General features: G+C 39.6%; 1 protein-coding gene across 4 annotated transcripts in view; it reads left to right on the top strand.

Moving 5' to 3' along the window:
- LOC105053467 (uncharacterized) overlaps window positions 1-23,116 on the top strand; it is a 45,232-nt gene extending 22,116 nt beyond the window's left edge. The window contains exons 9-10 of one of the 4 annotated variants that reach the window (XR_833462.4): window positions 7,685-7,943; window positions 8,061-8,106. Coding sequence is in view for 3 of the 4 variants with exons in the window: in XM_019853185.3 (XP_019708744.2) it covers window positions 178-327 (150 nt within the window). In the remaining variant the exon portion in view is untranslated. Of the gene's footprint in view, window positions 1-177; window positions 417-7,684; window positions 8,107-22,995 lie in introns of those variants that run through there. The other 3 variants (XM_019853185.3, XM_073244756.1, XM_010934628.3) reach the window with 3 other exon arrangements.
- Window positions 23,117-24,369: the final 1,253 nt, after the last annotated feature.

The following is a 24,369-nucleotide window of genomic DNA, read 5'->3' on the forward strand; positions in this document are numbered from 1 at the left end:
ATTAGCAGCTGAGAAAATATCTTCAGCAGAAGCATAGTGGCACGACGCTAGCTGCCTCAAGTCAAGATGGAAATAATGTTTAATCCATCACATACTCTCTCTCTCTCTTTCTCGTGTCTCTCTCTTAGGGCTCATTAAATAAACGCTAAATCACAATGTTTTTTTATCTTGCTTCAGGCCCTCGTACAATATGAAAGGTTCATTGAGAGGGTAGAAGTGTGGATCTTAGTGGGAAGGGCAAGGATAAATGGTGAATGTACTTGTCAGATAGGACTGCTCAAATTGGATCTAAGACATGCAGATTATATTCAAGTTGATGTTTTGTGATCCACCAGACTGATCTTGGATCATATTAAATGTTTTGGCTAACAACTGGACTTGGATGGACCTGGAACCATAGAAATCCAAATAGTTTACAAATTTGCTTGTCACAATAACAAGTGCTAATGGATTTGCTGGCAACCTGTTTATCATTCCATCTGACATGTTGATATCCAATCCAATGTTTGAAGTACTGCAATATGGGGGCTTACTGTCTTTGATATGGTACGTACCATGGCAGTCCCCTGTATCTAGTTATTGTTTATGGAGGTTTGAAATACTGTAGTACAGTACGTTATGGTACTGTACACCATCAATATGCCTCAGTATGGGGAATATCATACCACGGTACAATGGATTTTTCTAACCTTGTCGATATCACTATATCATTTAGGCCCTGTTTGGATGTTAGAAGATCTTATCAACACATTAAGGTCCTCACAGATCCTATGTTAAATTTATAGTGGGGTGAAGTGCTTAAAGAAATTTAGGAAGCTTATGATGCAGCTAATCCCTAGATTTGGAGATAAGGTAATTTACCCTCAGAAAGAGATTAGTTATTCTGAAAAATAGGGATGTGTTCTGTCAGCAGCTGTCCTGATATCCTCTAAACTTCTCCCCTTCCATTGTTTCTTTCTTATTATATATGACTAGAACACTGCCTGGAGATCTTATCAGACCAATAAGATCTCACAGCATCTGAACATATTCTCAATCTACTACATGTCTTGTGAAAACTTTTGCAAAGGTCCATAAAGCTTTTGTATAGACTAGGTGATACATGTGCATTGCATGTTATTATACAATAATAATTGTCCATGAATTGCTATATCAAACATCACAAGAACATAAACTTGAATATCATATATATATGTGTGTGTGTGCGTGCACGTGCACGTGCACGTGCGTGTGTGTGCGTGCACATGTGCGCGCATCTCTATGTGTGTATATATTACAATATCAAAAAGAAAGAACAATTGGTCTGAGTACAATGAACTGATCCTCCCCAAATATGATGTCGATCTAGTTCCAAAAATTGATTTAATCTAAGTATAATTTGGTTGAGCTTAGGTTGCATTTGTTCAACTCGACAAATACCTTTGCTTTTAATCATAATCAGACTGTGATTTGGTCAGATTTTTTTTTTTTTTTTTCCTTCTTGAGAATTAGATTTAAGTTAATAAGGTTAAGAGTTCTGCTAATAAATGCTTTTTTTTTTTTTGGATAAAGAGAAGATTGGAAGAATCTCATTAATTAATTTCACTAACAATGTGAAATGAATAAAATTTGTGCAAAATCCAATCCAAAGTGGATTCAACACAACAATCACAAAGTTTGATGAGTTACAAGTCAAACCTCTGAGATGCAACTGATATCCACAAACAACAAAAGTACTCATTTTTTTTCTTTTCAGAACACTGATTTCCATCTTGGTTCAATATCTAAAACTCCTGGCATTGTGCTCCTTCCAAATTCTCCTCCTTATGACCCTGGCAAATGGGGTCTTATTTTGATGGAAGATTCTAACCCAAATGCTTTAGCCTCCAAGCTCTATAAAATGATTTTAAGAAGCCAGAAGGGAGGTCTCAAAAGCAAGCAATAGGTAGTTCTATCATGGCATGGCAAATTGGACATGTAACTAGAATTGATGAAGTGATTAACGGCAGCAAGAATCCTGCCTTCAGCTGCTAGCCATATCAAAACTTCAACCTTCTTAGTGGCAGAAGGTTTCCAAATAGCAAGTAAACCCAAAATTACGAACTGTTGAAATTACAAAATCTGAAAATTGACTTAACAGAGAGCACCTATTCAAAATTCCAGGTCTTATGCCTAAAATTCCTTCACATATCAATAAACCATTAGAAAGAAACTATTGATGCCTTTGTATTGGATGCCATAGTGGTAGATTTATCAAGAACTCCATAAAAGGTGTTAAGAAGAAGATCACAAAGAAGTGGGTTTGCCATATGGGTCTGTATTGTGGCATATCTACTGTACTGTGCCATATTGGTATGCAGATACTCAGTGCATTGAATCGGATATTGTATTGATGTACTAACACTATAATAGGATGGTACTGATACTAGATCTGGTATGGAGATGGTGAACCTTGCAAAGACCATGTCCATGAACATATATGTCCACGTAGGTCCCAATGTTTTTACTTTTTTTAAGTAGGAGAGACACCACAATCAAAACTCTCTTTTGCTTTGAGAACTCCATGCCAAAATGGAGACACCAAACAAAGATGATATCCACAAAATTTTCTTCGTCTTTGATAATTAATATAAAGTGATAATAATTCCTCTTCGGCTATAAAATATATATTTAGTGTTGTTTTCAAGGAAAAATTGAATAAAGTCAAGACGTCATTTATGCAAATTTATGTCAGTTTATGTAAAACTTCTATCAAATCTCAACCAGTTTTTGATATTTATTGAAACTCGGTCCTCTCACACCAAACCACCATTCATGTTAAGCTAAGTTCTATTTTTAGTAATCCATTTTTGTCATAAAATTTCAGTTATCCATCCTTGAGCTAGTTCAAATTATCCAATCCAATCTGCCTACATGACTTGCAGTTCCCTACTTAATTTCTAATGAAGAACCCCTTGTCCATTAATGTATCAGATTGCTAGATAAATGTTTGCCAACAAAGCAACAGCAGGAGATCTAGATGTCTTAATCAGATTGAACTTAGAATTATTTGGCTTATCCAGCTTATCCAATAATACAAAACTTTGACATGCTATTTACTTTTTTATTAATAATAGTTCAGCAGGCTAAATTAATGGTTTTATATTTTAGGGCGTGTTTGGTTGGAGGAGTCCCATTTTAGCTATATGGTTAGGAGGAGTCCCATTTGCATTTTGATTTCGAGGGGAATATGAATGTCCCAATCCCCCAAACCCCAATTCCTGCTCTCCCATAGTATTCAAATTTTATTCTGATTTCAATACCAATATTGTTCACAAACCAAACACATTGGAAGATACAGCCATTCTGATTCTGATTCCTATTCCAATTTTGGTCATGAACAAACACTCCCTCAAGAGGGAAGATTTGAATGAAAAAAGCTTTTCGTGAGTTAGCGGAATAAATGTGGCCAATGGAGGACGGTAACATGATCACCTTTCATTTTCTTTCATTATGGTAAGTTAAACTTAAATGTGAAACAATGTGTTATATGATATGACTAATAAGCATTGTATTTTGCCTTTTTTATTAAATATTTAATAAATTATAGTAGGATAGGTTTTTTATAATCATGTGGGACGGAGGAAACTTAGCTGTAGGCAGCCAAACAATGGAAATATTTTCATACTTTTAATTCCCACAGGGTATAGCAACATGGTATGTCTATTCCATGGGAACACTTTAACTTAAGATGTGGAAAGATGCAACCCATGTGAGTAGAATGGACTAAAAAGAGATGGGGCTTTTGACACTTGCAGTAATATATAGATTACCTTTGGTGAATAAATTCTTAGTTTTTTCATTTTGCAATAAGGTTTAAAGGGAGGGGAAATGATTGTTGTGTACTTAATGCTATATTATATATTCATATATATTGTTAAGTGAGATTATGGTATCCTATTTTAGTTTACAACTAGCTTTAGTGCCTAATAGGGCATTGATTGTATTATTGCAACCCATTAGACAAGCTTGATTGCCTTGACATGAATAGCAGGGAAACTTGATTCAGGAGGATCCCTAAACTTGATGTGGATCCCTTTAGCCACCATGGATAGGGCTAGATATAGATCAGGAACGAGATTCACCATATCAAGAAATCAAATTATGCGCCAAACTTTCAAAGACCATAACTTGATTATATGACACCTGATTGAGATGATACTTTTTTTTAAAAAAATTGGATAACTTTTTGAAATTTATGATATGGCGCCACCTCCTAAAGGGGGTTGTTCTCTTAGCAGTCAAGCCCAAATTTCATTGTTTGGGCCTTGTAATGGGTCGGTTAAATCATTTTTTTTTTGGAAAAGGATTTTGACCGGGTGTATCTCCCAATTCGAGAAGAATTAGGCAGAATAACAAAAAGACAAAGTTAATATAGAAGTCAAAATTTACATCCTGTAGAATTTTAGTTTTTTTTTTTAATATTTAGTTTTACTAGTTATGTCTATTTTTGAAAAGCTAGTCCTATATTGACTGAGAGAAGAATCTAATTAGAATTGTGCAAGGACAGATCTCATCATTATAAATAGAATTTGTGTACCTCAATTTTAGGATTATCATTTGATCAATAAAAAAAGAGTGTAAGTCCTACTTTCTTCTTTTTTTTTTTTTTCATAATTTTTGAGAGACTTGAGTTTAGCATGTTGAAGGAATTCTGTCTTCCCCTTGATCGGATAAAAACTCCAATCTTCTATAATCTCCCCTCACACACAAAGACATACACACATGTACTCATTTTTTTGCTGTCCTTGCAGAAACTGTTTATTCATCACCACATTCTGGACATCATAGCTAAATGGTCATTGACATTCTCTTCCTTGCCGCATTCATCCTTGAGTTCCTTTGAGTGCAAGCAACAGGTTCATGGCATGAGCTTATGAATCAAACTGAGGAACATGTACTCTTTGGTTTGATAGGCCAAGTTTTAAATATCAATCCCTAGTTTGCAGATCTAGTACCTTTTGAAGGAGCACAAGAAAATCATATCTGAACATGATTAGTCAGTATGTCAGCCTTGAGAGTGCTTGGCATGCAGCAGAAAACATCACAATTGTTCCCACCAGAAAAACTTTAACGGTATTATCGGCAGCTAAGGAATGTTAGTGGTTATTTTATTTAAAAGGAACTGTAGCAAAATTTTTAAGCATCCAATAATATCTAGAATTATAAATGTTGGATATAAAACACCCACGGCCGAAGTTCTCAACGGGATTGACCCTCGCAGGCTCCGTCACCAACTTCGACTGTCGGTAAGCTCCGTTCGGACTCCTACGGGAGCCGGACTTCGCACCTGACTTCAACCGCAAGGAAGACTCCGCTCGGACTCCTACGGGAGCCGGGCCCCGTCCACGACTCCAACCGCAAGGAGGACTCCGTCCGGACTCCTACGGGAGTCGGGCTCCATCCACGACTCCAACCGCAAGGAAGACTCCGTCCGGACTCTTACGGGAGCCGGGCCCCATCCACGACTTCAACCGCAAGAAAGACTCCGTCCGGACTCCTACGGGAGTCGGGCTCCGTCCACGACTTCAACCGCAAGGAAGACTCCGCCCGGACTCCTACGGGAGCCGGGCTCCATCCACGACTTCAACCGCAAGGAAGACTCCTCCCGGACTCCTACTGGAGCCGGGCTCCGTCCACGACTTCAACCGCAAGGAGGACTCCGCCCGGACTCCTACGGGAGCCGGGCTTCGTCCACGACTCCAACCGCAAGGAGGGCTCCGCCCGGACTCCTACGGGAGCTGGACTCCATCCACGACTTCAACCGCAAGGAAGACTCCGCCCGGGCTCCTACGAGAGCCGGGCCCCGTCCACGACTCCAACCGCAAGGAAAACTCCGCCCGGACTCCTACGGGAGCCGGGCCCCGTCCACGACTCCAACCGCAAGGAGGATTCCGTCCGGACTCCTACGGGAGCCGGGCTCCATCCACGACTCCAACCGCAAGGAAGACTCCGCCCGGACTCCTACGGGAGCCGGGTTCCGTCCACGACTCCAACCGCAAGGAGGACTCCGCCCGGACTCCTACGGGAGCCGGGCTCCATCCACGACTTCAACCACAAGGAAGACTCTGCCCGGACTCCTACGGGAGTCCGGGCTCCGTCCACGACTCCAACCGCAAGGAGGACTCCGTCCGGACTCCTACGGGAGCCGGACTCCGTCACCAACTTCAACTGCTGGTAAGCTCCGTCCGGACTCCTACGGGAGCCGGACTTCGCACCTGACTTTAATTGCAGGAAGACTCCGTCCGGACTCCTACGGGAGCCGGACTTCGCACCTGACTTCAACCGCAAGGAAGACTCCGTCCGGACTCCTACGGGAGCCGGGCTCCGTCCACGACTCCAACCGCAAGGAGGACTCCGCCCGGACTCCTACGGGAGCCGGGCTCCGTCACCAACTTCAACTGCTAGTAAGCTCCGTCGCCAACTGCAACTGCTAGTAAGCTCCCACCGGACCCGGGCTCCGTCGCCAACTGCAACTGCTGGTAAGCTCCGCCTGGACTCCTACGGGAGCCGAGTTCCGCCTCCGGCTGTGACTGAAGGAGGACTCCATCCGAACTCCTGCGAAAGCTGGATTCCGAGCTCCTCTTGGACAGATGGCTAACTACCTCTCTCCGCCAGACACCCCAGCCGGACTTCAGCCGGCAGACCTTCGCCCCCTGACGCGCTGCAGTAACGGCCACAACTCTGCTCCACCCCCTGCGGCGGACCCTGCGTAGCCCCATTACTCCCTGACAGGCCGTATTAACGGCCACGACTCTGCTCCACCCCCTGCGGCGGACCCTGCGTAGCCCCATTACTCCCTGACAGGCCGTATTAACGACCACGACTCTGCTCCACTCCCTGCGGCGGATTCTGTGAGATTCCACCACTTCCCGATGAGTCACGGCAGCGGACGTCGCTCCACTCCCCGTAACTGATTCCACGTGGCGAGCCACGGCGATAGCCACGATCCCGCTCCACTACCCTCCGCAATAAATTTCTTCTGGTTTTGGGCGGCCGACGACCAAGCGGTTTCAGACGTCACTGTCAATTTGTTACCCCCTTTCGCCTATAAAAGGGAAACTCCAGATACGTTATTCCATAAGCTCTCGTTTTTACCTAGAAACTGTTAAAATTTTCGTTCGAGCACTCCATTCTTGTTGAGGCAGAGAACTGACTTGAGCGTCGGAGGGTCTTGCCGGAGCGATCCCACCTCCGGTTTAGACTTCTTTTGCAGGTCCGGCGGCGACCGCGACTCCTTAGACTCCAGCTTCTCCGGCGCAAGTGAATTTTTGCACCAACAATAAACTAATAGGAAAAATCTACCATTGCATTGTATTGTTTTTTGAGGTAAATATGTGGGTGGTATTTTGAGAAAATATCATTGAGATCACAACAGCTCAAGAAAAATCATCAAGTCTTATCCTGTTAAGAGATTGGCTACAGAATACAATTTAAAATGCATGAAAACATGTGAAGGGGTTTTTCTTTTGCCGCCACAAAAATAGCATGGGATTATGCATAACATTTTTATTGGTTTTTCTTGCCATTACATGCTCTGCTCGCCATTGCAGATTTTTTCTTAAACTTTGCATGCTACTCAAGTTTTTGGTTGGAAGATTTTCAAAGGCCTCTTGTGCTATTGCACTGTTAATGTTAACTCACCTGATGAATAAATACACTGCAGATAGCTGATAGGCGATTTGGCAGGACAAACTTGCTAATATATGGGCCAGCATGGGCACAAAAGAAGAGAACCAAGAAGTCCTTTGCTTGACCCGAGTAAACTTCATCTAAATGTGCCTAGAAGAGGATTTTGTAAAGCTTGTTAGCAATTGAGAGATGGTTGGGTACTTTATGACTTGCTTAATGCTTGGTGGAGCATCAGATGTGAAGCATCAAGAGTCTTTGAAGAGATGTTGTCACAACCTTCTATCAAGCAAGCTGTTAGTCTTCTTTTCTTCCCCTTGTGTCATATTGGCGTAATTTTTTTACCTTTTCCCCAGTTTTAGCTGGTCCTTTTATAAATTTTATTCAAGTCTACTTCTGATCATTCTGTACAGTTACCTACACTCAATTATTTCAACCATCTGCTATCCTTTGCTTGGATGTCGTCGTTCAAAATTGTATGTACTTTGTCATACTTTTCTCTGGGGACTGGTAATATGTATCGTGCTTACCATTGTTGCATGCTTTGGATGGGTATTGAGAATGGAGTTTCAACAGGCATAGCATGCCTTTTGAACTGGCAATTCTATGAATACCTATTAGAAGCATTAAAAAAAGATCACCGTGAGATGGCCCAGATGGAGGATGGCGCTCTTTCTGTGAGAGTGACGCTTTTTTTTTTTCCTCCTCTTTTTTGCATGTAAGCCTTTTTGTTACCTGTAATTGCATTTAAAGGCCTTTTATATATTGGCAAATCTATATCTTACTCTAGAATCTCTGCAATACAATTCCAAATGAACTTTCGCAATTGAATAGTTGCAATTGCTCGGTCATTGAGAGCATCCAGCTACTGAGCTACTTACACTCCTTGATGCCATTGTTATTGCACCGAGCATCAGATCAGAAGGTAAATATTTTTATTCTTTTTATTCTTGTTATTGCTATTTCTACCAATCCTTGTTCAGTACCATCTCGCTACCATACTGTCCCAGGAGCAAGCCAAGATGCATCGAGATTTAAACCATTGGTCGCATCTTATGACATTGAAAATTAATTTGGATTCCATTGGGGAATTTATGGAAAAGGGACCTATTAATCAGTTTGCAAAAGAGGGGCTTTTCGTTGCAACCAATTCATGAAGAGAGCTTATTGTATGCTTTGCAATCAATGACCATGTACGAACGAAAAAGCAGTTACGAAAGCAAAAAAAAATTCCCCTCTAAATCATTTGCTAAAACCAATATTGATGACCCAAAGAAAAAAGACACCAATGTTACGATAACACAGCTCCCAAGCGACCCAAGCTTTAGCTAGTTGGACACGGCTTGTTGATGTATTTTTGCAATGGAATCTGCCAACTTTTCATCTTAATGGGATTTTTTTTTTCGAAGTATAACGTGGCTGCACAGTAATTCTTTGGATTTTTTTTTTTGGGTCAAAGTTTAACGTGGCTGAACTAACCTGCAATAGGATCTGCCAAACCTTTTTTATTTACAAATGAGAAATTCTTTGTACACTCCCTGCAGTGCAAAAAATTTTTCGTCGAGTACACCGCTTCATTCTATTGGGCTACGTAGCCATCACTTTTCAAGATGTATTTAATATCTATAATTTTACTTTTTCGTTTAAAATTTTAAAGGATGAAAATATCCTTTCTCTTTTGAAAAAATTATGACATCCTATATAGATATTATGATGAAAATATTCTATAATTTTTTAATGATAAAAATATCTTTTTTTCTTTATGATATTCTATGAAAAAATTATAATATTTTATACAGAAAACTAAAATATCTGCACAGGATGTCATAATTTTTTTTTGAAAGAAAAGAGATATTTTCGACATTCAAAATTTCAAACGAAAAAGTAAAACTGCGGACATTAAATAGACATTAAATATACGTTAAAAAATGATAGTTATATGATCCAATAGAATGAAGCGGTGTGCTCCACGTCGAATTTTCTGTACTGCAGGTGGTGTACAAAGAATTTCCTATTTACAAATATGGTTGTCTGCCTGTTGGTTCAGTAGTTTATGCCTATGGCGTGAGTAGTCTAGCCAATTGGTTATGTGTATTAACCATAAACTCATGGAGTGACCAAGAAGACGGCTGCACGGTAATCTCTGCACAATGCCGGTCAAGTTTTGTACTGATTTTCTATTATTTTAAGGTGAAGAATAAACCAGTACAAGAATGACACGACTTACGAGGGACTAGTTGTTGGAAATTTTTTTTTTCAAAAAGATTCAAATTTTTAATAAAAAATTTAATTATTTTTGTTGCTGCTCAGCTTTGGTGCCGCATCGAGTGATTGGCCAAGTGTTTCGATGGGTGGAGGCCGCCCTCTGGGTGGTTAGACCTGCAAGAAAAGTTTGCTTGCTAGAGTATGTCTAGTGAAGGACCCTCCAATGGTTAAGTCAGTCGGAACCTAGAAAATAGATGAAGGAAAAAAAAGATAAGGAATGGAAGGAGAGTTCTGGATCCTTTGTTGGACTTGCCTCCTCTTGGCCTTACCTGAAGGTTTTCATTTTTATCTCTTTATTTAGAGGTAGAGTCATAGACTGATGCACTGGAGTTATGTAGGCCATTAGGGGCCTATTAGATCACGATCTGACGAGTTGCTAGATGTCGCTTGAGCCTGCGGTGCAATGATTTGATAGGTTGTTATGTCGCACACTACCTTGTGCTCAGGATTGTTAGTTGTGGGCTTTGACGGATGGTAGCACTCGCAGGTTGAGTTGATTAATCATGGTTGTCAGTTGCAGACTGCATCCATATCTGAAAAGTTGGCATTGTATCTCAGGGATCATGCATATGGCCAAGCGGGTTGGAGACTCGAGGGTAGGGTGGGGTTGAGACCTTACCCCAAACCCAACCCTAGATACACCAGTGTCTGCACGACACGTGAGGCATCACTCCTTGCTTATCGGTCAGCTCTGACCTTAGGGTCGGCATTGGACCGAAATGGGGTTAGGCGTCGATTGACTCCGCTACGCCGTTTGGTCCCGAGCACCTGGGCCCTCCCCTGGAACCCTAGCATGGTTCTATCCAGCTTGAACATGGGTGACTGACCACAACCTAAGGAAAAGGAGATGGGGTCCAAAAATCAGACGGTCTCTATAACAGTTGCCCCCCACTTTCGAGTTGGGAGCGGCTTCCCTACTTTGGACAAAGAGAGTAGCCGGTTGCTGATTGTCGATCCGACCCCTTTCCTAGAGCATTCACGATGGAGTTTTCGGGAGCCCTAGGCCGACTTGCCATGTGTCGGGCATGGATTGGCCTCGTATTGCATCCCACTGGCCGTTGAAGGTGGTCTGCTTCGTGAATCGCAAGGTGAAGGGCTATCCAATCTGGGAGCCTCGAGATGCATGACTTTGAATACTGACATTTTCCAGAACTGACATTCTATAGGAGGGGATGATTGGGGCTCCACTCCTTGGGAGGTATGGTCTCTGAGACCTTTCAAGTGGTGACACATATCGTGCAATCAGGAGGGCAATTAGCTGTGCTCAGGTCCACCTCTCTTGAATGAGTCTACCAAACATCATCCAAAATGAGGGCTTACTCGTCCCACGAGTATTCTAGATCAGCAGCCTCATTAGGATAACTGATGGGGAAGGAGATTCACATCGATACCCCCCTCTCCCTGAATGTCAGCCTCCATCTCTACTGCCATCAAGTCCATTGATGATGGACTCCCCTCCTCTCCCTAGATGGCCTGTCTTAGCCGGACCACTGCCCCTCCGTGATCCATGACCAGGCCTTCCAACAAGGGATCCATATGCACCAGGTCGCCCTCCATCATGGGTGCCAACCCCCACTCAGCATGCCCAACACCGCTGGGGCATCAAGGTCAGCCATCACTGTATTTGTCTGAAGTGTAGCCATTTCCCCTTCCTCTAGGATCCCGACAGAGAAAATGAAGATCCCGGGCCTCCTGAGATAGCTGATAAGTCCATCTGAGCCTCCAGGCTGGCTGAGGCTGTTAGATTTCTATAGGTGCTAGTGCATATAGAATTTAAAAATTTTTTAAATCTAAAATACAGTGAAAAATCAGATTAAAATGATTTTAATCTAAGCATGCATTCATCATATGAAAGTACCTATGGATCTAGTTCATATGCTGAAATTAATATAAACTGATTTTAATAGAAAGAAATAAATGTCTGTGATCAAGTTGCATACTTGAATCGCTTTCTTTTTGCCTCAAATCTGTAATTGGGATTGAATTGGATTCAATCCCTGAATCTGAGGGTTGAGCAGGTTCTGAATCAGTAGCACAGGTATCTTACCTCTATGGATATCCACAGGGTCAATCTGGATTGGCTCTCTTTGAAACAACTCATTTGAACTCAAAGCCTGAATAGGTTTGAACCAAGTCTGGATAGAGATCAACCCTTGATCTCTTTTTCTTAATTCTTGAATGAACCAATCCTTATTTTATCTTTCTTTCTTGATTCTTGAAGAAACCAAAAATCCTTCTTGATCTGTCAACTAACCAAAAACTAATCAAGAAGTAGTTGTAATAACCTCCCAACAAACTTGAGAGGAAGAAGAAGAACTCCAACAACTATGTGGCGCCAACCCTTGACACCAACAAGATGTTGCCGCCCACCTCTCTCCAAGATCCAAGAGAGAGGACACCTAGAGAGAGAGGGTGTGGGCTAGAGAGAGAAAAGAGAGGGGGTATTGGACACAGTGAGGGTGGCGGCAAGGAAAGAATTTATAAAATTAATTTGAGAGATAGGGCTGGAATCTTTTAAATAGACAACATAAGAGAGTCCTAATCAAATTAGGATCCCTTCTTCTAATCATTTTAGAAATCCTAGCTTAAAGCCTCTTGGACCAAATCAAAAGGGCGCCACCTAGCCTAGATCCACGCCCACATTGGGCTTGGGTGTCCCATTATATAGAACCCAATTAAACATGCTCTAATCAGTCCATATAGTTTCATAAATTCAATTTAAGGGTTCTTGATCAAATCAAGATGAATTTTCAATCAAAAAAATCAAGAAAATCAAGAAACTCTTTTTTGATTTAATTCAAGTCATAAATTGAGTATCCAATCATTGAAGCCCATTGAATCAAATTCAATTAGATTCAAATCAAGTGTAGGAATTGACTAATACTTATCATATAAACAAACTAACCATAAGAGAAATTGGGTTCATCTAGGTGCTACTAAGGTTAACATGAACCCAATAGGATTTCTCTAAATGCATACAAATTGGTGCTTCATAAGTCCAATTTTGACCAATCCAGATCTTCTCCCTTTGATGCATGACCCCATAGGTTCAATTCTGATTGATAGTGAGACATACCATGATCTTTATCATAGATATCACTGAAATCTCTTTCAGTGAGTTGGAATAGTTTCAATCTAGCTCGACAAGGATCATTGATTGAAAACGATCCTATTGAGCTCTCACAATCCACTAGTGACATCTAGCAATATGTAGTGGCAATCCAGCAGAACCGAAGAAGAATCTTTAGGCATAGTTAATGTGTGATACAGTCCCTCTATCGTGAGTCCCGACTAGATGGTAGGTTATGGATAAATCATCAAATCTCATTATCAGTCATATGATAGATCCGATCAGCTCAAGTCCAATAGTGATTCCAAATAAATTTTTTTTTTCATCAATTACACTTCTATGGTCATAAACGTGTGGACTCAGCTTCTTAAATCTCATAAGACTACTCCTTTCTATCAAGATCGATAAATTCCATCTAGATGTACATCTTGCTCCCACAGCTCAACCAACTGCAGTCAACATCCACTACAAAGATTCATAATTGAATCAATACTTATATGTAGTCAAACTACAGTAGCCTTACTGTGAGCAACTGTGACACTGTAGATTAAAAGATCAGTCACGCAATTATAGCATCGAGATGATCACTGACGATTGAATAGAAATCAATATGATTTCTCGTATGGTCATGTTCAGTACTAGTTATTCTCTAATAACTATCTGCACTTGCCGCTCAGTATCTCTATACTATAGACTAAAAACTCATTTACTCCGAAAGAAGCGAACCATGCGTCGATCTATCCGCATTGATCACCATCTCTAAGACTATCCTATAATTAGGAGTAATTTAAGAATCGATTATACATACCTCTAATTCTCAACAGTTGAGAATATGTATCATAACATCAATTCCAAAGATGATTCAAAGATAGATAACACTTGAATGAAAAAAAAAACTTATCCTTTATTGATCAAATCATTAGTTTAAGTACAAATTTATGTCATAGAATAAAAAATATGTCAGTCAATAATTGACTTCTAGGATATATATCTAACAATCTTTCACTTGAACTAAAATCAACTGGCCATTAATCTAAACTCCATCTTCTCAGACTGAGCTTCTATTTTGGGCTAGCTCAACTACTTTGTCAGTGAGTCTACCACATTATCCATGGAGTCTACTTTTCGTACCTCGATATATTACTTCTCGAGATAGTTGAGTATGATATGAAATCGTCCCTCAATGTGCTTGAATTTCTGATGAGATCGGAACTACTTAGCAAGTGCTATGGCTCCATTATTATCGCAGTACAATGATATGGCATCTGATGTCATTACATCAAGTTCCACGATAAACTTTTCGAACAAGAAGTCTTCTTTTGCAGCATTTGAAGCAGCGACATACTCAGCCTCTGTGGTCGAATTTGTGATGATGCTCTACTTAGAATAATTTCAGCTGACTGCACCACCATTACAAATGAACACATATCCTGATGTAGACTTTCTATCATCAGGATCCGACATGAAGTCTGAATCTATATAACCCTCAATGCGTAATTCAAGTGCTCCTCCAAAGATCAAAAATAAATTCTTAATCCTTCTTAAGTACTTAAGGATATTCTTCATAGCTATCCAGTACTCATCGTCTAGATTCGATTAATACATGCTCGTGATACTCATAGCAAAAGTAATATTAGGTCGAATACATAGCATGGTGTACATAAGGTTCCGTATCACTAAAGCATAAGGGATCCTACTCATGTGCTTGATCTTCTCCAAAGTGGTAAGACATATCATTTTGGAGAGTCGAATACCATACCAAGTGGCAGCAAACCTCTTTCAAAATTTTTCTTGCCGAACCATTTCAGTACTTTCTCTATGTACAGCTTTTGTGACAGGTGAAACATCTTTCTAGATCTATCTTTATAGACCTTTATCCCAAAGATATAGCATGCTTCCCCTAGATCTTTTATGGAGAATCCCTTAGATAACTAAATTTTAACCAAGGTCGGCATGGGAATATCATTCCCAATAAGAAGGATATCATCTACGTACTGTACAAGGAAGACAAGTGTGATCCCAATGATCCTTTTATAAACACAAGGTTCCTCTTTGTTTTTGATGAAACTAAATGATTTGATTGCATCATCGAAATGAAGATTCTAACTCTGAGAAGCCTGCTTTAGTCCATAGATGGATATTTGCAACTTGGATACTCGGTAATCACTATCACCGAATGTAAAACTCAGATGTTGCTTCATATAGATATCTTTCTCAAAATATCTATTCAGAAAAGTAGTTTTCACATCCATCTGCCAAATTTCATAATCATAGTAAGCTGCAACAACCAACAATGTGCGGATGAATTTCAACATGGCTACAGATGAAAAAGTGTCATGATAGTCAATACCTTCACATTGACTATAACCCTTCGCCACCAGCCTTACTTTATAGGTCTCTATCTTACCATTGGTATCTATTTTCTTTTGATAGATCCATTTACATCTAATGAAAATAATTTCCTCAAATGGATTCATTAAGGTCCATACCTGGTTCGAGTGCATTGAGTCAATTTCTGATTTTATTGTATCTAACCATTTCTCAAAATTGATGTCAGACATCGCCTCATCAAAGGTATTAGGATCATTACCATGACTCCCATCTCTCACAAGGAACACTTCTTTTACATCCTTTTTCAGCATATCCATGTATCTTTCAGGAAGATAGGAGATTCTACTTAATCTATAAAGTAGAGATGCAACATTAACTACAGACTCGTCATGGATGGGTTCCTGAGGATCTATAGCTCGTTGCTCTTCGAAAATATTCTCGTCGAGCTTAATTAACCTTCCACTGCCACCATCCTAGATAAACTATTTTTCTAGAAATATAGTATTGCGACTCATAATTATATTATAATCATGTGAAAAGTAAAAGTAGTACCCCATAGATTCTTTAAAATATCCTATAAAGTGAGCTATAACAGATCTATCCTCTAACTTATCAGATTTCTATCTCTTGACATAGGCTGGACATCCCCAAGTCTGAAGGTAACTCAGACTTGACTTTTTACCGTGCCATATCTCATATGATGTAGTAGGAACAGATTTAGAAGGAACTTTATTTAGAATATGCATCATGGTAAGTAAGACATATCTCCAAAGAAACAAGTATAAATCAATAAAGCTCATCATGGATCGAACCATATCAAATAGGATCTTTTTTCTCCTTTCAAATACCTCATTGAGTTGAGACATACCGGGAGGGGTCCATTGAGAGACTATGCTGTTTTTCTTAAGATATTCTAAAAATTCAGTACTTAGGTATTTTTCTCCTCGATCAGATCGTAGGACTTTGATGGATTTATCTATTTGCTTCTCGACCTCATGTCTGAATTCTCTGAATCTTTCAAAGGCATCAGACTTGTGCTTCATAAGAAATACATACCCATATCATGATAAATCATCAGTAAAGATAATAAAGTAGCTATAACCATCCCTGATCTGCACATTAAATGGGCCACACACATCGGTGTATAACAGGGCTAGTAGCTCAGTGGTCCTTTCCTCTTGTCCCACAAAGAATAACCTAGTCATTTTTTCTCGAAGGCATGATTCATAGGTCGGAATTGACTCAGATTTAACCAAGTCAAAGATCCCATCTTTTTTCAGTCTGTTTATCCTGTCCTCTCCAATATAGCCAAATCTATGATGCCACAAATACTTATGGTTAAACACATCTCTGGATCTCTTTTGGCCTATGACACTTACTACTTACTCATTTCGGTTCACATTAGTATCAACATGCAAGTGATAAAGACTGTCAATCAAAAGATCAGATGCAACCAATTTATTTTATAAATAAATAGAATAAAATTTTTTATTAAATTAAAAAATAAATCTATCCTGTGCTAGTACAGAGATCGAAATCAAATTTCGACTAGCTACAAGAATAAAATAACAGTCTTTTAAATTTTATCTAAAACCTGATGGTAATCAAAAAGGATAGATTCCAACGACTTCTGCAGTAATTTTTGCTCTATTGCCGATCCGAAGGATCATATCATCTTGCCTCAACTTCTTACTTCCTATGAGATCCTGCATTGAAATACATATATGAGCACTAGAATCAGAGTCCAATACCCAATTAAAAGTAAAAAAAAATTATTAAATTAGATTTTATTACGAGCATACCTTCAGAAGGTTGTTCATCCTTTTTCTTCTTTAGGCCCTCTAGGTAAGATGGATAATTTCTCCTTCAATAGCCATTAGAGTTACAATGGAAATACTTTTTCTTCTCTATAGCCTTCTTCGAAGCGTCCCTCTTAGGTTTGCTCTCCTTCTTCTGCTTCTTCGCAGACTTATTCTTTTTCTTCCCTTAAGACCTTCTCTTGAAAGATGCCTGCTCAATAGCAAGAACAGAGTCCCTTGAACTTTTTAAGGTACCCTCAGTAGTGACCAACATGTTGACCAACTCGGATAAGTTGTAGTCCAATTTATTCATATGGTAGTTTATGATAAACTGCCCATACGAACTAGTAAGAGATTGAAAGATCAAATCCACCTTCAGCACCTTTTGTATAGTAAACCCGAGCTTCTCAAGCTCCTCAAGGTCCTTGATCATTGTCATACAATGATTGTAGACCAACTGTGCCTTGCGTATCTTTATATTGAATAATCACTAAGACAATTTGAAGTGTGCATCTGGCTCTGCTCACCGTACAACTCTTATAGGTGAGTGATCATGGCATGGATAGTGGCATATGCTCATACTGGCTTTGCAACTTGTTTGATATGGAAGCCAATGCATAGCAATTTATCCTAAGGTCATCCTCCGTCCACTTATCCAAAGCAGCTCTTTGCTCTACCGTAAGACGGGCTGGTAAAGCTGCGACATCCTGGTCAAGTACATACCCAATCTTCTTGGATGTCAGGACTATCCTGAGGTTTCTAAGCTAATTTTTAAAATTTGTACCCGTCAGTTGGTTGGTTTCAAGAATACGAACTAAAAGATTAGAGGCTGACATTATTAATTTACGAGAGTAGAGATTCTAGTTAGACATTTGTACCTACATTTATAATTGCTTTAGAAATTTTTAAATGCAAATAGACTCCCACTATTTTTTTCAGATTTCGATACTTTTCGGATAAAAAATGAAAATCCGATACGACCAATGCAAAATTTTTAGTGGATGCTACGGTCCCACCGATACCGTGTACCTCATCTAATAGTTATTGATGACACGCATACCAATGCATAAGCAACTCTTTATCTAGATACTTCTCTAAGTATATTGTAATGAGTTTGTCTCTAAGTCATGTGAGCTCAGATAACACATATTGCCCCACTCTTTAGTTAAGCCAGACCCACCGTTCACAAGTAGGTGTGAAGCGATCATTGAATCCCTCAGATAACATATATTAGATCCAACCCCATCTTCACCCTAGAGCAACTCTTTGCTAGTAGAGTGGTTGCATATTTTCGATGCAACTAAACCACTATAACCAGTTGAGAACAGTCAACACCAGTAGCACGCCCATACTTCTACAACGGTGGAAGATCTTAAGGCTTAATATTGATTGAAGAGGTTTAGCTTAGATCTCATCTAATTAATCATCACATGACCGATCTAACTGGCACGGGCTAAACTAAAATGACTTAGCAACTAATGAATCCAATAATCCAATTGGCCAGATAAGTGAGATCGACAGGAGAGTATGCCATTAACTTGTCATAGGTAAAATTGTCTAAGTGAGTAGCCTCTCAATTAAAAATTACTGATTGAAACTTGCCTTAGACACCAAATGATTTATTGATTTCAATTAGTCAACTTAGGTGAATTGGGTTCGAACCATAAAGCCAAATTAGATCCTTAGGTTGACTTGATTATACATATGGGGTTTAATCAACTCAATCTACAATACTTGTAGAATCATAAGCTCTATTGATTTAACCCAAATCAATACTTAACTCGATTTGATCAATAGTTACATCAATTTCGATCTAATATGATTTTATCATAACTTAAGATGCAATCTAATAACATGACCTAATGTAAAAACTACCCATGCCCAATGATTCATATACACACTAATTTTAGATTATAAAAATAATTTTCAGATCTAAATTTATTGCATAAAAAGTAAGTTTTTTGTTCTTAAAATATTTTCAGAACATGCATGCAATCATATATCATATATATAAAAAATTTTAGATTTTTCAGAAATCAATTTTAGATCTAAATATACTATCATATATCGTATATACGAAAAATTTAGATTGCAAAAATTTAATTTCTAACCTACGCATGCTTTCATATATCACATATATGATTAAAAATCAGAACTAAAACACTTTTCAGATCTGAACATAAATACATACATCGCATGTATGAACCAAAATCAAAATTTTAAAAATAAGTTTCAAAATTTTTATGATACTTTCATACATATAAACATGTGGCTCTAATATCACTGTTGGATCACTACAGGTACTAGTACATGTAGATTTCAAAAAAATTTTAAATCCAAAATATAGTGAAAAATTATATTAAAATAATTTTAATCTATGCATGCATTCATCATATGAAAGTACCTATGGATCTACTTCATATGCTGAAATTAACATAAACTGATTTTAGTAAAAAAAATAAAAGCTTGTGATCAAGTTGCATACCTGAATTGCTTTCCTTTGCATCAAGCCTGTAACTAGGGTTGAATCCAATTCAATCTCTGGATCTGAGGTTGAGCAGGTTCTGAATCAGCAGCATAAGTGTCATACCTCTATGAATATTCACAGGATCGATCTGGATTGGCTCCTCTTGAAATAATTCACTGGAACTCAAAGTCTGAATAGGCTTGAACCAAGTCGGATAGGGATCAACCCTTGATCTCTTTTTCTTAATTCTTGAATGAACTGACCCTTATTTGATCTTTTTTTCTTGATTCTTAAAGAAACCAAAAATCCTTCTTGATTCCAAAACTAACCAAGAACTAATCAAAAAGTAGTTGTAACAACGTCTCAATAAACTTCAGAGGAAGAAGAACTCCAATAACTTTGTGGCACCAACCCTTAACACCAACAAGATGCTGCCGCCTATCTCTCTCCAAGATCCAAGAGAGAGGATGTGGGCTACAGAAAGAGAGAAGAGGGGGCGTTGGGCACAGTGAGGGTGGTGGCAACGAAGGGAATTATAAGATTAATTTAAGAGGTAGAGCTAGGATCCTTTAAATAGACAACATAAGAAAATCCTAATCAAATTAAGATCCTTTCTTCTAATCATATTATAAATCTTAGCTTAAAGCCTCTTAGACCAAATCAAAGGGGTGCCACCTAGCCTAGACCCACGCCCACATTGGGCTTGGGCGTCCCATCATATGAGCCCAATTAAACATACTCTAATCAGCCCACAATGTTTCATAAATTTAATTCAAGAGTTCTTGATCAAATCAAGATGAATTTTCAATCAAGAAAATCAAGAAACTCTTTCTTGATTTAATTCAAACCATAAATTGAGCATCCAACTATTGGAGCCCATTGAATCAAATTCAATTAAGTTCAAATCAAGTATAGAAATTGGCTAATGCTTATCATATAAACAAACTAACTATAAAAAGAATTGGATTCACCCAGGTGCTAGCAAGGTTAACATGAACTCACTCTAAATCCATACAAATCGATGCTTTATAAGCCTAATTTTAATCAATCTAGATCTTCTCCTTTTGATGTATGATCCCATAGATTCAATTCTGAGTGATAGTGAGACATACCATAATCTCTATCATAGATATCACTGAAACCTCTTTCAGTGGGTCAGAACAATTTCACTCTAGCTCGACAAGGATTATTGATCTAAAACGATCATATTGAGCTCTCATAATCCATCAGCGACATCTAGCAATATGTAGTGACAACCCAGTAGAACTAAAGAAGAATCTCTAAATGTAGTTAATATGTGATACAGTCCCTCTATCATGAGTCTCGACTAAATAACAGATTATAGATAAATCATCAAACTTCATCATCAGTCATATAACATATCCGATCAGCTCAAGTCCAATAGTGATTCAAAATAGAAATTCTTTTCCATTAATCATACTGCTATGGTTCTGGACTTGTGGACTCAGCTTCTCAAATCTCATAGGACTACTCCTTTCTATCAAGATCGATAGATCCTATCTAGATGTATATTTTGCTCCCACAGCTCAACCAACTGCAGCCAACATTCACTACAAAGACTCATAATCGAATCAATACTTATGTGTAGTCAAACAACAGTAGCTTTACTACGAGCAACTATGACACCGCAAATCAAAAAATCAGCCATACAACTACAGCATCGAGATAATCACTAACGATTGAATAAAAATCAATGTGATCTCTCGTATGGTCAAGCTCAGTATTAGTTGTACTCTAATAACTATCCATACTTGCCGCTCAGTATTTTTACACTGTAAACTAGAGACTCATCCATCCCAAAGAAAATAAATCATGCACCGATCTATCTAGATTGATCACCGTCCCCATGACTATTCTATGATCGAAAGTAATTTAGAAATCGATTATACATACATCTAATTCTCAACAGTTGAGAATATGTATCATAACATCAATTCCAAAGATAATTCAAAGACACATAACACTTGAATGAAAAAAAAAAATATCTTTCATTGAACAAATCAATAGTTTAAGTATAAATTTATGTCATAGAATAAAAAATATGATAGTGAACAATTGGATTCTAGGATATACATCTAATAGGGGTCTTGCCCTTGGCCCTATTCAGCTTTGTAGGATCCTTTCTGGATCAATTAGGCCCCTTTTTCCATCCACTAGGCTTCACAAGCACTCGACTGGCATCAAATTCACTAGACCGGGTGTGCTTGGGCTGGCCTGAGCCCACCCCCATCGCATCCACCGCATCGACCCATAGCCTAAATGGCCCAACGCACATGCACAGGCTTTCCCCTGCATCACGGCCCGATGCCAATAGGCCAAACCTATTGATAGGCCAAACGATGTTCGAGCTTGAGCCCGCGCCAATCATTGTGCCATCCTCCATATAGATTTCCATGCTGCCCTCCACCTCCGATCCGACCATTGATTCGAGCCTAGGTCAGAGGGATGATCACCACCATGCGATCTTGGTTGGTTTGATCCAATCGTCGGATCTAGCAAGTGGGTTGACTCGATCCAAGCCATCCTAGGTCAGCTCGATCTAGGATCCAACCCAAGGGCCCGAGTTGACTCGGCCCCTTTCTTCCCCAGACCTTCCATCATCTCCAGTCCGGGCAGCCAGTGCTGGATGGTAACCAGAGATGGGCAATGGGCCATACCTAGCATGGCATAGCCCAGGCCCACCGAGCTATAGATTTAACGGGCCGTGCCAGGCACGGCCGATGTAGTAAATGGATCATGCCTGGCACGGCCCGTTTAAGCAAAACCCCAGGCCTGGCACAGCCCTAGGCCCAGGGTGATGAGCCGTGCCGGGCATGATCCATTGGCCTGTAGGCCCACGAGCCTGATGGGCTTAACATACTTTTTTTATTTTTTTAAAAAAAGTAACCGTTACAAGCCATGCTAGACATGGCCTGTTTGGAGCTATTACGGATCTGTATTTGATCCACATGTCAAATTGAGTGGGGTGCGAATTTTACTTGATGCATATAATGAAAACATGCTTCAAGATCCCAAACCCGCTAAAGCTGAGGTAATCTAACTTCTTTATGATATTTATGCTTTTTATGATGAAAAGATTCATGGATCTAGATTGCCCACATCATCTTCATAAAGATTCAATAGTAGTTCTCGTTCATCATCTATTTTCTCATTCATTGTGCATAGAAGACATGCACATGCTTCAAGTTCATCTACATCTTCATCTTTAAGTAGTGAACTTAAATTTTATTTATGAAATGATCTTTGATCTGCATATCATGAAAATCAAATAGAGTCTTGATGCATTACCTGATAGAAAAATATTAAAAATCAATATCCTATTATATCTGTCATTGTATGCGATATCTTAGCTATTTCGATATCTACAATAGCATCAAAATCTACTTTTAATACAGGTCGACGTATTCTTGATGAAAAGAGAAGTAAAATGATCGAAGGCACAATTGAGATGCTCCTCTTCTTTAAAGATTGGTTGGATATCGAGGAGAGACTTCAAAATAAAGGTGGACATGATACAACATCCGATGATGATGACATAAATACTACCAATGATCAATAAGATTTTTATCATTTATTTTTAATTCTTAACTTCTTATAATTATGCTTTTTTACTTTTTAATTGTTGAAGTGAGTTACTTCTATTTCTTCTCTCTCGCTCATTGTATTTTGAAGTCAAGCCTAGCCCCCCTCTCTCCCTTGTACCATTTTGATTTTTATTAATAAATCAGTAGAGGTCCACGTCAAACCCCCCATCATTACAAGGTGGCTTTTTATTTTTATAAAAAAAATCCAATATTTCTCATCTTTTTTATATTTACTCCCTAATTTTTTTAAATTTATAAAAAAATTATTTTTTTAAATTCAAAAAAAAAATCATTACAGACCATCCCAGGCACAACCCATAATGGATATAACCAGGCCGTGCCAAAGCACGGCCCATCTTAAGGGGGCCGGGCTGACGGCCCAACCCACGAGTTGCGCTAGCCCAGGCCCTTATGGGCTATGCCGTGCCAGGGCCACAGCCGTAAAACCCCCAATCCAGCCCAGCCCCCTTATGTGTCATGCCTGGCACGGACCCATTATTGTAGCAAGTGAATTCATGCCGGACCGGACTGTATAATGGGCAGCTCGACCTAGTGCCCATAGCTAACGACAACAAGACAAGGCCTCATGCATGGCCCACCACCCATCTCCACCTCTTCTCCTCCGACTCGAACCACATTCTTCGAGCGGAGATCAACCGTCGAACTCCCCTCTTCCCCACCTGTCGACTATGCCACTGTAGAATGGAAATGGTCGCACCAAAGACAAATGCTGCTAAGGTTCTCGTACACAAATCTCTACCATAAGGAGCCCTCCGATCCACTGATCAACACCCCCGACCTCAACGGTTGGGAGAGATCAAGCCGGACACAAATCTCTACCATCTCCGCTTCACTGTGCAATCATTCACTGACGTTAGCTTGCCGGTCAGATTGAGAATGTTTCGAATCGCCACATCCCTCCAGAGCTCCACCGGGAGTCACAACGGTTGGACCCAAACCAAGGCGGAGTGAATTGTCCCCCCAATGGAAAAAAATGCGGATGCCAGGGCTCCACCACCAGTGCTCGACTGGCGACCATCCAAGACCAGCCAAGAATCAAGTCTCTCTCCCCGATCTCTGTAAACCGGAACAGGAGGTGGCCCTGCTATAAACTGTAGCCCGCCACCTCTCCCTTGAGGTCCACTCACTGCCGAAACTTCCGAACCACTGCCACTTTCCAGCTGA

The sequence above is a fragment of the Elaeis guineensis genome, chromosome 10 (assembly GCF_000442705.2).
Source record: "Elaeis guineensis isolate ETL-2024a chromosome 10, EG11, whole genome shotgun sequence".
NCBI lineage: Eukaryota > Viridiplantae > Streptophyta > Magnoliopsida > Arecales > Arecaceae > Elaeis > Elaeis guineensis.